Genomic DNA, 16,976 nt, shown 5'->3' on the forward strand with positions numbered 1-16,976 from the left:
CTTGCAGTATTTCAATGTTTTTAAATTTACTGAGGCTTGCTTTGTGATCTAACATATGATCTATACTGGAGAATGTTCCATGTGCACTGGAAAAGAATGTATATTGTGCTGCTGTTGGGTGAAGTGCTCACTAGATGTCTATAAGATCAAGTTGGTGGATTGTATTGTTTAGTTCTTCTGTGTCTTTGTTGAGTTTCTTTCCAGTTGTTCTACGTGTGATTGATAGTGGTGTATTAAAGTCTCTTACTATGACTGTGGAGTCATCTATTTGTCTTTTCAGTTCTGTTAAAGTCTGGCTTATGTATTTTGGGCTCTTTCATTGGGTCCATAGATACTTATTATTGTTATGTCCTCTTGTTCAATTGATAGCCTTCTGGTTAGCAGTCAAATGCCTTAGGCACTACGCTACCAGAGCTCCCTTTAATCATTAGATAATGTCTTTCCTTGTCTCTTATGGTGGTTTTTGTCTTAACATCAATTTTATCAGAAATTAATATTGCCATTCCTGCTCTTTAATGGTTGCCTTTTCTTGATATATTTTTTTCCAACCTTTGATTTTTAGTCTATTTTTGTCTTTGCCTCTAAGGTGTGTCTCCGGTAGACAGTATATTGACGGGTTATATTTTCTTATCCCATCTGCAACTCTCCATGTCTTGAGAGGTGCATTTAATCCATTGACATTCAGTGTAATTATTGACAAGTATGAATTTGTTGCTGTCACTTTGTTGTGTGCTTTTTCGTGGTGTTGCTGATTTCTTTGTTCCATATAATTTTCTGTGCTGACTTGTTTTGTTTATGAATTGTGTTATCACTTCCTTTATTGCTACTGTTTTAGTATTTGCTAAATATTTGTGCTTGTCTTCTTTTTTATTTTGATGTAAAGTTTTATAATTTTTCTTTAAGGTTACCCTATGATTTATAATTTTCTTCCCAAGTTTCAAACAGTTTGTTCTATCTTGCATTGTCTTGACTTCCCTACCATTTAGAAGTTCTGTAACTACACAATTTTTCTCCCCTCTTTTTGGTTTGCAGTTGTCCTCATTTGCCAATTGATGTCTCTGGTTCCCTGTGTACAATCTTGTAGGCTTATTTATTTTTGATACTTCCATAGCTGGGTTGGTTTTTGGGTTATGTCGTCATGTGTGTTAATGGTTGGTTGTTGTTTGCTGTTGCTGGTTCTCTGTCCAAAGGACTCCTTTAGCATCTCTTGTAAGGTTGGTCTGATTTGAACAAATTCTCTTAATTTCTGCTTATCTGGAAATGTTCTAATTTCACCATCATATATGAGGGACAATTTTGCTGAGTATAAAATTCTTGGTTGGAAATTTTTCTCTTTCAGGGTTTTATATATACCATCCTATTGTCTTCTCACCTGCATGGTTTCTGCTGAGAAATGGGAGCTTAGTCTTAGTGGTTGCCTCCTGTAGGTAACTTTTCATTTTTTCTGTGCTGTTTTGAGGATTCTTTCTTTGTCTTTGGTTTTGGTGAGTTAGGTGATGATATATCTTGGTGATTTTCTTTTGGGGTCTATCCTGTTTGGGGTTTGTTGGACTTCCTGAATGTATATATTCTCATCTTTCATTATACCAGGGAAATTCTCTTCCAACAAATCTTGGACAATTTTCTCTGTGGTTTTATTTGCCTCTTTCTGTTCTGGAATTCTGATTACATGTAGGTTATTCCTTTTGATGGTATCCCACATGAACCTTAGGCTTTCTTCATTTTCTTTTGATCTTTTTCTGATTGATCCCTTTCCAAAAAAGTACTGAGGTATTTGTCTTCAGTCTCACTACTTCTGTCTTCCATTGATTCAGTTCTACTTCTTTGCCAGATCAATGTGTTATCTACTTCTGAAAATTTAGTATTAATCTTCTAGATTTATATCTGTACATTTTGTATCATATTTAATTTTTTATTTATGTTGTCATTTTGTTCTCGTATTGTCTTTTGAAATTGTTCTAGGGCTTTCTCTGTGTTTTCCTCAATTTTGTCAGTGTTAACTTTAATCTCTCAAGCCATTGAAGGTACCTAAATATAATTCTTTTGAATTCCTTAACAGGGAGTTCCAATGCTGCTTCCTCCTCACAGATGTGTTCTGGGTCTGTATTCTGGTCCTTTGTTTCTCCTGGTTTATCTTGCTTCTTTGTGTGGACTGTGGTGGTCTATTGTCTCTGAGACAGTATGATGTTTTTGTGCTTATATTTAATTGGTGATTGTATGTTGGGGTGATTTGCCCAAGATTTTCATTTTCTTTGTTTTGTTTGGATTTCATCGAAGTAAGCTGGGTACTGTGCTCCTCTGTTCACTAGTTGGCAGCACTTATATGCTCACCACCTGTCTCCTTTACTATTGGCAGCCTCTCATATGTCCCTGCTGTCCTTGGCAAGTGTAGCCTATTCTTAGGTCTTGTTTTCATTCAGGTTCTTCCACTAGTTGGTGCCTAATTTACTTCTGTATACTTCCTTTCAAAGTTCAGAGCTCCAAGAGTATCTTCTGTACATCTGTCAATTGGTTTCTCTTTTGTTTGTTGAAGAGGGTGTGTGTAGCTTGTCTGCCTATTCTGCCATCTTACTGAAGTGTACCTAATAAGTGTACTTTTAGGCTATAAACAGAACACTTAATTGTACTCATGAGGAACCTGTGCATAGACCAAGAGGCAGTTGTTTGGACAAAACAAGGAGATACTGCACGTTTATAATCAGGAAAGACGTGCATCAGCACTATATCCTTTCACCATACATATTCAATCTGTATCCTGAGAAAATAAGCCTTGAAGTTGGACTAAATGAAGAAAACATGGCTTCCAGATTGGAGGAAGACTCATTAACAACCTGCAATATGCAGATGACACAACTTTACTTGCTGAAAGTGCAGAAGACTTGAAACACTTATTGATGAAGATCAAAGACTACAGCCTTCACTATGCATTACTCTTCAACATAAAGAAAACAAAAATGCTCACAATTGGACGAATAAGCAACATCATGATAAATGGAGAAAAGATTGAAGTTTTCAATGATTTCATTTTACTTGGATCCACAATTAACTCCAGTGGAAGCAGCAGTTGAGAAATCAAATGACGTATTGCAGTGGGCAAATCTGCTGCAAAAGACCTCTTTAAAATGTTTAAGAGCAAAGATGTCACTTTGAAGACTAAGGTGCACCTTACCTAAGCCATGGTATTTTCAATCACCTCATATGCATGTGGAAGCTGCATAATGAATAAGGAAGACTGAATTGATGCCTTTGAATTATGGTCTTGGTGAAGAATACTGAATATACCACGTAGTGCCAGAAGAACAAATCTGTCTTGGGAGAAATACAGCCAGGATGCTCTTTCAAAGGAAAGATAGCAAGACTTCATCTCCCATTCTTTGGATGCACTATCAGGAGATACCAGTCCCTGGAGAAGGACATCATGCTAGGTAAAGGAGAGGGTCAGCAAAAAAGAGGAAGACTCTGAGCTACATGGAGTGACACAGTGGCTGCAACAATGGGCTCCATGTCAGCACTGTAGTGGGGACGGTCCAGGACCTGGCAGCATTTCGCTCTGTTGTACATAAGGCTGTTTTGAGTTGGAACCACCTTGACGGCACCTGAGAACAACAATAAGGTTATAAACGTCTGTCTGAACTGTGCTTCAGCTGCATAGAGCCACAGGTTTTGACGCTTCATACTCTCTTTATTGTTCATCTCCAAATACTAAGGTTGTGACAAATACTTATTAAAATCTGCAATAGCTGGGGCTTCCCTGACTGCCTGGCTGTAGTTCAACCTCATTACTTTTTGTCCTTGGCTGCCTGGAGACACAGGTTCAGAAAAGAAAGTGTTGACAAATTGGCTTTAGAAAAACAAACCTCATCAGAGCCCGCCGAGCTCCCTGGCCTCTTCCTCCTGTGTGAGGCAGGTCTGCTGTTTAAGTAAGATGATAAAGCATGTTTAATGCTGCCTTAGCCCAGCCGGAGAGGGGTGTGCTCTCTGGCAGGGAAGCCCAGCCATCTTTCTTGTGCCATTTAAATGTTTAACTTATCTAAAGAGAACTAAGGAGGCCGTGCCTCACATTGCATTAATGGGCGGCTGGGCAGGATGCCTTGGAGAGCAGGTCCATGCTGACACAGTGAAATAGTATTCTCCCTGATGCTCCCACTGAGCCATAAATCAGATGTCAGCAATCAAGCCTGGTGTCAGGTCAGCAGCCACCGTCTGTCCCGATGGCAGGTTCAGCCAGAGACTTCTGAGCCCCTCCAGTGAGGTCCTTCCCAAGTTTTTGGCAACTCCATTTTCAATCACCACCTTCCTCTCTCTCTCTCTCCTAGCCCACCTCCTGATTGGCCATTCCTGCATTGGGCCAGAGATACCTTCTACCCACACCTTGAAGCCTAGACATCAGCTTGATCTGGGTTCAAATCCCCAAAGCTTCTCGCTAGCTGTGTGTCCTTGGGCACTTGACCTCTCTTCGCTTCTGCCTCCTCATGTGTAAAATAAGGATATGAAAGATTTATATCCCTTGCAGGGCTGTTGCAAGAATTCAATGAGATGACAATGCATGTGAGGTGCCTGGCCCAGGGGAAGAGCTTATTGATGTGAGCTGTGGGCAGTTAACCTTGTGGTGCTGTGGTGTTTGTGGGGTCAGATGAAAGAATGGGCACAGGCCCTTAACTCAATACCTGGCACACGGTACGCATGCAGCACTTAGCTGGCATTTAAAACATTGTTTTATATGCTGACAATAATAAGGAAGATTATAAATAATAAGATAATACTAGTAACAACCAATTATGTAATACTTATGGGAGCTCTGGTGGCGTAGTGCCTAAGGCGTTTGACTGCTAACCAGAAGGTTGATGGTTGAAACCCACCAACCACTCCTCAGAAGGAAGGGTGGGCAATCTACTTCCGTAGTGATACTGCCTTGGAAACCCAAGGAGGGGGGTCACTATGAATCAGATCCAACTCAACAGCAGTGAGTTTGGTTTTTTGTTTTTAAGTACTTTAAAATGAATGCATTTAAATCTCACAGTAACCTTATTAGTACTCTCATTTTTCAGATGAGGACTATCAGGCACAGAGAGGTTAAGTGACTTCTGAGGTCACACAGCCTCTAAGTGCTCTTAACCGTCACGCCATATTAGCTCTGATGAAGGCTCACTGGAGGGGGCAGCTCATCCTTTGTTCTTTTGCATACATCACAGTCGTTTCAAAGAACATCTACAGTGTGCCCACTCTGTGCCAGGCTTTCAGGTAAGAGTGTCCATACTCCCTGTAAAGTTGGCTACTCTGGAGCGACAAGATTTCCCCAAGGAAGGTTGTACTCATCTGTGGGTAAAGACCCACTAGTTCCTGAGACCTAATGGTCCCAGACAGAGCCCCAAGGCAGAAATACTCCATGGAGCTTCTCTTAGATCTGGATTCTGGACTTGGTTCCTATGTCTCTAGGGTTGTAGGACCAACTACTGTCAGCCTTGCAGGTCTAGTTACAAATGGCAGCCGTGCTCTCGGGTGCTGTTACTGTGCGCCAACTGTGTGCCAGGTGCTCTCCATGCATCAGCACAAGCAGCAGAGGGTCCGGGCACCAGGTGAGAGGCTTCACATTCTTAGTACACACTTACATACAACTTACCTAAGCTCTCTGTGCCTGCTCCGCTCTTCTGCCAAACCCTAGGCCTAGCTCTAAACCACACTGTAACCCTACCACTAACCCTAACCTTAAAAGCAAGAGTAACCCCCTCATATGAAATCCTAATCTTAAACCCAGTCCTAATCCTAAATTTAACCCTTACCCAAGGCCTAATACCAACCATATCACTACCATTGGTCATACCCTTACCACTAATCCTAACCATAATGCTAACTCTAATATTAACTCCTAACTGACCCCAACCCTAATCCTAAGCATAATCCAGCTCTAACCCTACTCTAAGCCTAAAGCTAACCCTAACCCTAAACCAAGCCCTAACCCTTGATCTAACTCTGACCCATGAATCAATGCTAACCATAACCCTAACCATAACTCTAACCCTAAACCTTACCCTCACCCTAAGGTGAGTTCAAACCCTAACATTAATGTTAAACCTAACCCAAACACCTAAAAGAACTTGACCTCTAAGGATAACCATAGCACTAACTCTAACTACACTATGCCTCAATTTCCTTATCCATAACATGGATTTTAAGATGATTAATGTACATGAAAAGCTTAAAATGATGCCTACTCATTGAGCTTTAGTAAGCAGAACTAGTATAACTGTTAAGTCATTGATCTCATTTACTCTGGTGGTGCAGTGCCTAAGGCATCTGACTGCTAACCAGAAGGTTGGTAGTTCAAACTCACAAGCCACTCCATGGAAGGAAGATGGAGCAATCTACTTCCGTAAAGATTTACCTCCTCGGTAACCCAACGGGGGTTGCTATGTGTTGGAATCGACTCAATGGCAGTGGGTTTTGTTTTTCTTTTTTTGGTGTACTTCAATACTGCTATTGCTCCCACATTACAGATGAGAAAACGGAGGTCCAGCAGTGCCACTTAAAATAGTGTCTTTAAGGATGAGATGCTATCCTTCAGTGTATAAATGTGCTTTTTTTTTTTAAATCACTAGAATCTTCTGTCTTTTATGAAGTGATGGTGCCTGAGGATGGTAGGAGCCTTTGGTGGAGCTGTGTGGTTAAGCACTCAGTTGCTAACTGAAAAAGGTCGATGGTTTGAATCCACCAACTAGCCAGTGGGACAAGGATGAGGCAGTCTGTTCCACAAATAATATAGCCTTGGAAACTTGCAGGGCAGTTTTACTCTGTCCTACCAGGTTGCTATGAGTTGGAATTCACTTTCAATGGGTTTGGTTTGGGCTTTGCTAAATGGTAGGTTTAAATTTTTCTTGTAATTTCCAATGAGCTTATTAACCAAAGTAAAAGTAAAAGTAATAGCAACTCTAAATCCATCTCCAGAATTTTTAAAATGGGAAATGTTATTGGTTTTAAAAACTGAACAGTCTGGGACCCACTGATATATTGCAGATACTTGCTTCCACCCTCACCCTTGGTCTGCTTTCCACCCAGCAGCCAGAGGGCACCTCTGAAACAGGAAGTAAGAACATGTCACTCCCTGACTCAGAATCCTCCAATAGCTTCTTGTCTCCTTTAGAATATTATCTAAAGCCTTATGGTAGCCCAATGCCCCCCATCCCCGCAAGCTGCCTTCCCCGCTTCATTGACCTCCACACTTTTCCTGCTTCCTCTCTCCAGCCACAATGGCCTATTCCTTGTTCCTGGACAGGGCCTGCAACCCACCAACCTTGACGATGCCTCAGGGTATTTGCACTGCTGTTCCTTCTTCCTGGACCATGTTTATCCCTAGGTGCCCACCTGGTCCTCTCCCTCAGTGTCTGCCTCAAATGCCGGAGAGACTTTACCTGGTTATACCAAGTAAAACACAAGCCCCTATGACAGTCTCCCACTGACCCTGGCTCTCTTCAGAGCATTTTATCTGGTACTATATTATCTATCAAGGAGCTCTAGTACAGTGCCTAAGGCATTTGACTACTAACCAGAAGGTTGGTCGTTCAAACCCACGAGCCACTCCATGGAAGCAAGACTGGCAATCTACTTCCGTAAAGATTTATCACCTCAGAAACCCAATGGAGGTCGTTGTGAGTTGGAGTCAACTCGATGGCAGTGGGTTTGGTTTTGGGTTTGGTATTGTCTATCCAGTTGTTTGCAGCCTGCCCTCCCCCATACTGAAGGGTTTGGGGGTGTCTTGTTTGCTGCTGAATCCCCAGCACATGGACTGTTGTTGTTGGGTGCTGTTGAGTCGATTCCAACTCATAGCAACCCCATGTAACAGGGTAGAACTGCCCCAGAGGGTTTCCTAGGTTGTGATCTTTACTGGAGCAGATCACCAGGTTTTTCTCCTACAGAGCTGCTCATGGGTTTGAACCACCAACCTTTTAGTTAGCAGCCAAGCAATTAACCATTATGTTATCAAGCCTGGCAAAGGGCCGTAGTCCACAAAGACCTGTTGAATGCAGGAATGACTTCCTTTATAGGGAGATGCACCGTGGGCTCAGGAAAGGAAGGGTCCGATATCGTCTGTGGCGGAGCTGGGCCTTGGGAACCACATGCTAGACCCTGCACTGCAGGGGCCTCTCTCCAGTTCCAAGCCACTTGAATGCAGCTATAATTTATGGCTCCACCCCTGTCCCAAGTGGCCTCCCTGGAGGTGTTGACAGGATGCTGCTCTGCCTTGCACCCTCAAACAATGTGTTTTCAGTTGTGTGAGTTTTAACTTCTCCATCTTGGAACATGGTTTCCATTCTGCTGAGGTGCTCTGGGGGCTTCTGGCACTGGGGACACTGTCAAAAAATAATTTTAGAGAGCGAAAACAAACTAGCTCCAACTGGTAATTAAACCCTTCTCCAAGAGGTGCGACTTCAGGGCAGCAAGAAGCAGTGGAGGGGGTGAGACTCTGAAGATATCTGCTGGAAACACACAGGAATAGTGCAAGTACTGGCTCCCGCCAGATGCGCAGAGTGCCTCCTATGTGTCTCGTGTGCACTTCACCCTCATACCTCCTGCCTATTTGGCAGCTCCCCTAGGGTGGGGGTGGGGGCTCCCTGACACCTCAGACCCAACACACCCCAGACAGAAGGCTGGTCTCCCTCACCATGTGCCCGCTTGTTTTAGCTTCTTCAAACCAAACCAAACCCACTGCCATCGAGTCAGATCCGATTCATAGCGACCCCTCCTTGGGTTTCCGAGGTGGTATCACTACGGAAGTAGATCGCCCAACCTTCCTTCTGAGGAGTGGCTGGTGGCTTTGAACTGCCAGCCTTCTGGTTAGCAGTCAAGTGCCTTAGGTGCTACGCTGCCAGAGCTCCCCTTAGCATCTTAGTGCTGCTGACAATAGAAATACCCCAAGTGGACGGCTTGAAAGGTCAGAAAGTTGTTTCCTCACAGTTTAGGAGGCTAGAAGTCTGAATTCAGGATGCCGGCTCTAGGGGAAGGTTTTCTCTCACCTCCAGGGTGGGTTCTCGTCTCTGTTTCTCTAGGCTGGTGTCCCTCCATTCCCTGCCTATCTCTGTGTGGCACCTGTCCCCAGGTGTGCTTGGTTAATTCTGTGCCTAATCAACTCTTTTTCTGTCTCAATAGTGATGAGGTTTACAGGTTTGCTGGTCTGATAGAATAGAGCCTGGTGGAACCACTGAGACTATGGCCCCTAGCCGCCCTCAGGTCTGGAATTGAACCCACACCTGTGGCTTCCAGCCAAGCAAAAGACAGGCATATGACTTGAACATTTACCTGAGGTAGATACACTCCTTGGAGAGAACAATCATGGGAGAAAGAAGGGCTGCTTATGCCCTTGCGCTTATGCACAAGGAGACAGCTCAGGGGTCAGGAGTATATGGAGGGATGGACACAGGGAAGATGTGACTGTCGGGAGGAAGTAGGAGGGGAGCTGTTGCATTGGGGTAAATTGCGGTCAATGTCATGAGACAAAGTGTGTGTGAATTGCTGTATGGAAAGTGAATTTGCTCTGTAAACTTTCACCCAAATCACAATTAAAAAAAAAAAAGGGATGAGGTTTAGGGCATATCCCACACTGATACGGCCTCATTAACATAACAGAGAGACCCTGTTTCCAAATGGGATCACAGGCACAGGGCCAGGGGTTGGCAATCCAAGCTATGTGTTTGGGGTACATCATTCAGTCCATGAGGAGCTCCTGTGGTGCAGTGGTTAAAGCACTCATCTGCTAAACTAAAAGGTCAGTGGTTTGAACCCACCAGCTGCACCACAGGAGAAAGATAAGGCAGTCTGCTTGCATAAAGATTTACACCCTTGGAAATCCTAGGGGCCAATTCTACTCTGTCCTATAGGGTCGCTATGAGTCGGAACTAACTCAATGGCAGTGGATTTTTGGTAATTCAGTCCATGGCACTGCTCCTCCCTGAAATGGCACCACATTGTGGTCAGGTCAACCTAGGTGTCACCCTTGACTTCTTCCCTCATCCTCTGTCAGTAAGCCATCAGCAAGTCCTTTACCTCTGTCCTGACTCCCACACTTTCTTGTCACCTGGATCCACCCCATCATTTTTCTCTTGCTTGAACAGTACAGTAGCCTCTTCTTCGTTCTCTCTGCCTCTACCTGTCCCCTCCTACTGTCTACTCTCCAGGTGACAGCCAGAAAGGTCTTTTAGAAACAGAACCACATCATGTGGCTTTTCCTGTCGAACACTCCTACGTCCCATGTAGATCCATGCAATAGAATCAACTCTGACCTGGAGACCCGCCTGGCCCATGCCTCCCACTCCTGACTCAAGTCTCCTGCCCACCCTGCTCTTTCATTCAGTCACTCCAGCCACCTCGCCTCCCTTCTGACCCTCCATTGCATCACACTTGTTCTCACTGCAGGGCCTCTGCTCGTGGTGATGCCTCCTCCCCAGATCTCCATCTGGCTGGCGCCTCGTCATTGTCATTCAGGCCTCAATTCAAATGTCCCCTCCTCCAGAGCCTTCTCTGATCACCCTGGAGAATGCTGTGTCCTCCTTCCCCCTCCGCCCCAACACGTGAGCTCCTTCTGTTTCTTGTCTTCACATCTCTCCTGCTAGCACAAACTCTTGTTCATTGATTTGCCTGTTTGTTGAGTGTCTGGACCCTGGGATTCAGGATGAATCACACAGACTCGCTCCCTGCTATCACGGAACTGACATGCTACTGGGGAGACAGCAAAATCAAAATCTACCTGGGGCTTTTCAACTATAAGAGCCAATACTTTCATTTTTTACAAAGGAACTTTGAGTTGGGTTTTGATCTGCAACGAACAGAGTCCTCACTACTACATTAAACAAACAAACAAACTAGTTGCTGTCGATTCCATTCTGACTCACGGTGACCCCGTGTGTGTCCAAGTAGAACTGTGCTCCATGGCATTTTCATTAGCTGACTTTTGGAAACAGATTGCCAGGCCTTTCTTCCAAGGAGCCTCTGGGTGGACTTGAAACACCAACCTTTCAGTGGGCAGCCGAGCCTGTTAACCCTCTGCACCACTGAGGGCCTCCTGACTAGTACATTAGACTCTATAATTCAATAGCTATGCCTTTAACAAAAACAAACTCATGAGCTCTCTCTCTTTTTTGCAAGCCATTGAAGGTCATTGAAAAGAGCATCAGTGGACTACTTTTTGCTCAAGAGACAAACAGACATTGGCTTTAATGCCAGGGGTATTCCCCACCACTCTAGAGCTTTCTTCCACCTGCAACAAGTCTCTACCTAGATCTTCTCTCTCAAACAGATAGTAAGCAGGCAATATCAATTACACTTCATAGGTGGCTTGCCTAGACTGGACAGAACACATGGTTGATCCTTTCAGCAAGGATTTCCCTCAGTGGAACTCAAGGCTTGTAGATCAGAAAGAAAAACTTACATCCTTTTCTGATGGTACATATGATAATGACTTGGACTAGCCCGGGCAGATTCAGAATTCATAGTATTTATATTTCTACCTCACAGTCTAGTCCTGAAGAGCCCTGGTGGCGTAGTGCCTAAGGCATTTGACTGCTAACCAGAAGACTGGCGGTTCAAACCCACCAGCCACTCTTCGGAAGGAAGGTTGGGCGATCTACTTCCGTAGTGATACTGCCTCGGAAACCTAAGAAGGTGTCACTATGAGTTGGATCCGACTCAATGGCAGTGAGGTTGGTTTTTAGTTTGGAGCCTAGCCCTTGGAAATTTTCTAGATTTTAGAGAAAAAACAAACAAACAAACAAACAAACAAACACCTCCCTGCTAGTTGACATGGGACTGTGCTTTCACATTCAGTTCTACTTAGGTTGCCTTTGTTTTTTGATCTGCTACCAATCCAGCGAGGGGAATATAATTCGCAACACCAGAAGGTCCCTCCACTCCCTGCCCGAAAACCCTCTTGTTGTTGTTGTTATGTGCCGTCGAGTCAAACCCAACTCATAGCAACCCCTCCTTGGGTTTCCGAGGCAGTATCACTACAGAAGTAGGATTGCCCAACCTTCCTTCCAAGGAGTGGCTGGTGGGTTTGAACCGCCAGCCATCTGGTTAGGAGGCAAGTGTCTTAGCCACTATGCTACCAGAGCTCCTCCTCTGAAACCCTCTTATTAGCCAGGAACTCTTTTCCACCCTGGAGAAAGCTGCTCGCTCTTTTGTTAGCAGCGTCTCATCCTATCTCCCTCCTGGCTTTGGCCACCGGGAGTCCCTGGGTGGTGCAAATGATGAATGAGCTAAGCGACCCCAAAGCTGTAGGTTCCAGTCCACTCAGAAGAGCTTAAGAAGAAAGGCCTGGGGGTCTGTTTAAAAAAAAAAAAAAAAGCTATTACAAATCCTACGGGCAGAGTCCTCTCTAACACACGGGGTTGCCATGAGTTGGAATCGACTGGATGTCAGCTGGCTTTCACCTGCTTTTGGTTACCAGGAAGCTCAGAGCTGGACTGTAAACTTGACTGCAGTAGTTAGTGTGAAACCCTATGGATCGCCATAGACTGACGTGTGCACAGAATTGCCTCTTGTTTTAGTACAACTCTTTATTCATTACCCAGTATTTTATTCATTTGCCTTTGCAAAGTGTATCTGTGTTTTCCATTCGAAATCTCCCCCAAATCTTTCCAACAGAGGCTGGGGATAAACAAATGAATTAAATTTCCGAAGCTGTTCTCCTTCTTTTTCCTACTTCCCTTGCAGCTTGCTTAGGGGCACAGGTGCTGATACTTTAAACAAGCAGAGTCCCTCTGCTCAGCTTTCCTTCTCCCTCTTTGTAAAACATGCTTTCAGGGGAATGTAAATTGTTTTTAAAAGCTTCCATCCTGGTCCACTGCTAATTATTCCTGACCCAGGAGGATCCGCACTAATTTACCTTAATAAACTTATTAAATAGCAAATTTTAGGAGGAAGGAACTACACAACCCTTATTGGATTAGTCAGACCGCCAGTGGACATCCCCACGAAAGCAGAGAGAAAAGCCCATTAGCTGCACGAGGAAGCCAGGGAGATAATCCCACTAAGAGTGTTTCCAATAAGTCTTCACTGGACACAGTTTTGGACCTTCTCGGGGGTTGTCAGCAAAAGAAGTTTCAAGCTATCACAAGAAGAAGAAAAGGTGGTGTCTTTTCCCCCAGAACCAGTTGCAAGGGATTAAACACTGAAACTATTACGTGAAATGAGCAATTCCAAACCTCCAGGTCGTTAAAGAACAGATGGGTGTCTGCAAGGTTGAAGATCATCTCCTCCATCATCAGGCCGATGCGCACGGACGTCGTGGTGTCCTGTAGAAAGAAAAGGGGACAACACGCTCAAGCAGGGGCTTCCGCATCTCAGCCTGCCTCGTCTCCCGCCTCACCTCTCAGAGACAATTGTCTTTTCTGCAAGGCTCAGATGTGGCCTAAGCTCCGTCTCTGTGTGGGAGCCGGGTGATAACGCTGTACAGCTTCCATGATGCCACTCTTAGTTTTCCACCTTTTATCTTTACCCTCTTTGGTCTTTGAATCTGCCCTAAAATGCCCCCCTGGAATTCCAAATCTGTTCAATGTTGCAATGACTGGGAATGGCTGCAATAAAGGAAGGCCTTTTGGAAAATGTGTGTTTCCAGGGGTTTCCTCCAAGCCTTTTTGATTTCAGGGAGGACTGGCAGATTTCAAGGAAAGTAGTACAAACTGTATAAACTGTTGGGAGACCTGACATGTTGGCTTTCTCTTTACAGTGATCTCTTTCTCTATCATGCTGCCATGTTGTTGTTCACTTCCCTGGAACGGTCATGGCAATTCTGTGCACACATCAGTCTATGGCGATCCATAGGGTTTTCACTGGCTGATGTTTTGGAAGTAAATTGCCAGGCCTTTCTTCCTGGTCTTTCTTAGTTTGTAAGCTCTGCTGAAACCTGTTCCACATCATAGCAACACGCAGGTCACCACTGACAGATGGATCTGCATAGGTGCACTGGCCAGAAACTGAGCCTGGACGACCCACATTCAAGGCAAGAATTCTCCCACTGAACCAGCAATGCTCCTCACATGCTAATTTACTCCTGATATTTAAAAAACCGCTGTTATCTAACAATAGAGGACTAGTTTGAACTGATTCAGTCATGGCTGCTGCAGCAAAATCAGAACAGACCTGAATTTTCAAAATGTAACTGTACTGGAACGCTAGTCAGAATGGGAAAAATTATGGCTCGAAGCTCTGGCATCGGAGACTTGGAAGAGGTGTAGTGGGTCCCTTCAGGAGCCTGATGTGGGAGACTGGATAATTGCCAGGGCTGTGGAAAATGACACACATTCAAAGCAATGTGATTGGCTGCTATCTTTGAGCTGCGCGCTGTTGTTTTCAATTCTGCCTGTCAAGACATTTGGTTGTCATGCAACACACATGCTGCCCTTGTTTTCTAGGAGGGAGATGAAGTTTCTAGCAGGGCATTGACCTGTAATTTTTCCCACGCTGGTTACTGTTCCAGTACAACTGCATTTTACAAATTTGGGTCCATTCCGGTTTCACTTCATCGACCATGACAGAACTGGGAAGAAATGGTTTGAATCCGTGCTACAAACACACAAACAAAAACCCTGTCTGGTATATTCATCCCGTGGAAAGCCAGGCAGCCATTGCAAAACTGCAGTTATGCTAGAGCTATTGATATGAAATTATTGTCAAGAAATAGAGTATTAAGTAACAAAAGCAAGTTACATCACAGTATGTGTTAAACACAACTACATAATGAAAAGGATCTATGAACATACACACACCTGTACCTACTGTATTTTTATGCAAATAGCATGCATATTATACTTTTTGCCAACTGTGCCCTCCTTGTAAGTATTTTTATAGCACACTATGCTAATTTTTTACATGCTTCTGTAAAAACATTAGCACAGTATGGTTATGAAAATACCTCAGTGTGGGGAGGGTGTAGTTGGCAAAAAGTAGTGTAACAGATGGGTTATTTGCATAAAAATATGATATACCTGTAGTGTGGTAGACTACATTGTTGTTCATCCATACTTGGGGTCCCTTCTTTAGATCTAACCCCTGGAAGAGCATGATACAAACCGGGGGGCAGCAAACTATAGCCCTTGGGCCAATATAGCCTGTTTCTGGCTTTGTATAACTTGTGAGCTAAGAATGGGTTTTATGTTTTCAAATGGTGTATGAAGTCAGAGGTGAGCAGTTGTGACAGAGACCCTACGTCTTGCAAAACCTGAAATATCTACAAGCTGGTCATTTATGGAAAAAGTTTGCCCCTAACATTTTGGGGATGTTTGTTACTGCGGCATAACCCTACCTGCATCAACTGACATATGCGCAACATTTCTCAAGCAGAAAGAACTAAAGAAAAAAATTCAACCCTCAATTTACAATATTAAAAGATTCTATGGGCAAGATATCGAATGATGCAGCAAGGATTAAGGAAGATGGAAGGAGTACATGGAGTCATTGTACCAAAAAGAATTGGTTGACATTCAACCATTTCAGGAGGTTAGCATATGATCAAGAACTGATGGTATCAAAGAAGTCCAAGCTGCACTGAAGGTGTCAGTGAAAAACAAAGCTCCAGGAATTGATAAAGTACCAACTGAGATGTTTCAACAAACAGATGCAATGCTGGAAGCACTCATTCACCTATGCCAAGAGATTTGGAAGACAGATACCCAGCCAATAGATCGAAAGAGATCCATATTTGTGCTCATTCCAAAGAAAAATGATCCAAAAAAATGTGGAAATTATCAAAGAATATCATTACTATCACAGACAAGTAAAGTGTTGTTGAAGATAATTTAAAAAAAAAAAAAACTGCAGCAATATATTGACAGAGAACTGTCAGAAATGCAAGCTGTATTCAGAAGAGGATGTAGAAAAAAGGATATCACTGTTGATGTCAGATGGATGTTGGCTGAAATTAGAAGACTGCAGAAAGATATTTACCTGCATTTTATTGACTATTCAAAGACATTTGACTGTGTGGATCATAAAAAATGATGGATAACACTGAAGAATGGGAATTTCAGGATATTTAATTGTATTTATCTGGAACCTGTAAATAGACCAAGAGGCAGTCGTTCGAACAAAGCAAGGGAATACTGTGTGGTTTAAAAATCAGGAAAAGTGTCTGTCAGGGTTGTATCCTTTCACCATACTTATCCAATCTGTATGCTGAGCAAATAATCTGAGAAGGTGGACCATATGAAGAGGAACATGGCATCAGGACTGGAGGAAGACTCATTAACAACCTGCAATATGCAGATGACACAACCTTGCTTGCTGAAAGTAGGACTTGAAACAGGACTTGAAGAGGACTTGAAACACTTACTGATGATGATTAAAGACTATAGTCTGCAATATGGATTACACCTCAACATAAAGGAAACAAAAATCCTCACAACTGGAGCAATAAGCAAACATCATGATAAATGGAGAAAAGACTGAAGTTGTCAAGGATTTCTTTTTTCCTGGATCCATAATCAATGGAAACAGCAGTCAAGAAATCAAATGACATATTGTATTGGGCAAATCTGTTGCAAAAGACCTTTAGAAAGTGTTAAAAAGCAAAGATGTCACTTTGAGGACTAAGGTGCATTTGACCTGACTAAAGTCATGGTACTTTCAATTGCCTCATATGCATGTAAAAGTTGGGCAATGAATAAGGAAGACCAAGTAAGAATAGATGCCTTTGAATTAGGGTGATGATGAAGAATACAGCACCTACCATGGCCTGCCAGAAGAACAAACAAATCTGTCTTGGAAGAAGTGCAGCCAGAACACTCCTTAGAAGCTAGGCTGGTGAGACTTTGTCTCATCTATTTTGGACATGTTATCAGGAAGGTCCAGTCCCTGGAGAAGGACATCATGCTTGGTAAAGTAGTTGTTGTGTTGTTGTTATGCGTCGTCGAGTCAGCCCTGACTCATAGCGACCCCTCCTTGGGTTTCCAACGTGGTATCACTATGGAAGTAGATTGCCCAACCTTCCTTCT

The 16,976-nt window shown here is 43.6% G+C and overlaps 1 protein-coding gene across 1 annotated transcript in view; it reads right to left on the reverse strand.

Moving 5' to 3' along the window:
• EYA2 (EYA transcriptional coactivator and phosphatase 2) overlaps positions 1–16,976 on the reverse strand; it is a 255,369-nt gene that overhangs the window by 46,820 nt on the left and 191,573 nt on the right. The window contains 1 exon segment of the mRNA XM_042780627.1: positions 13,191–13,280. Within this exon segment, the coding sequence (XP_042636561.1) occupies positions 13,191–13,280 (90 nt within the window).

This window comes from Orycteropus afer, unplaced genomic scaffold (genome assembly GCF_000298275.1).
Source record: "Orycteropus afer afer isolate SDZICR_OR568_19922 unplaced genomic scaffold, OryAfe1.0 scaffold00049, whole genome shotgun sequence".
NCBI classification, from domain to species: Eukaryota; Metazoa; Chordata; class Mammalia; order Tubulidentata; family Orycteropodidae; genus Orycteropus; species Orycteropus afer.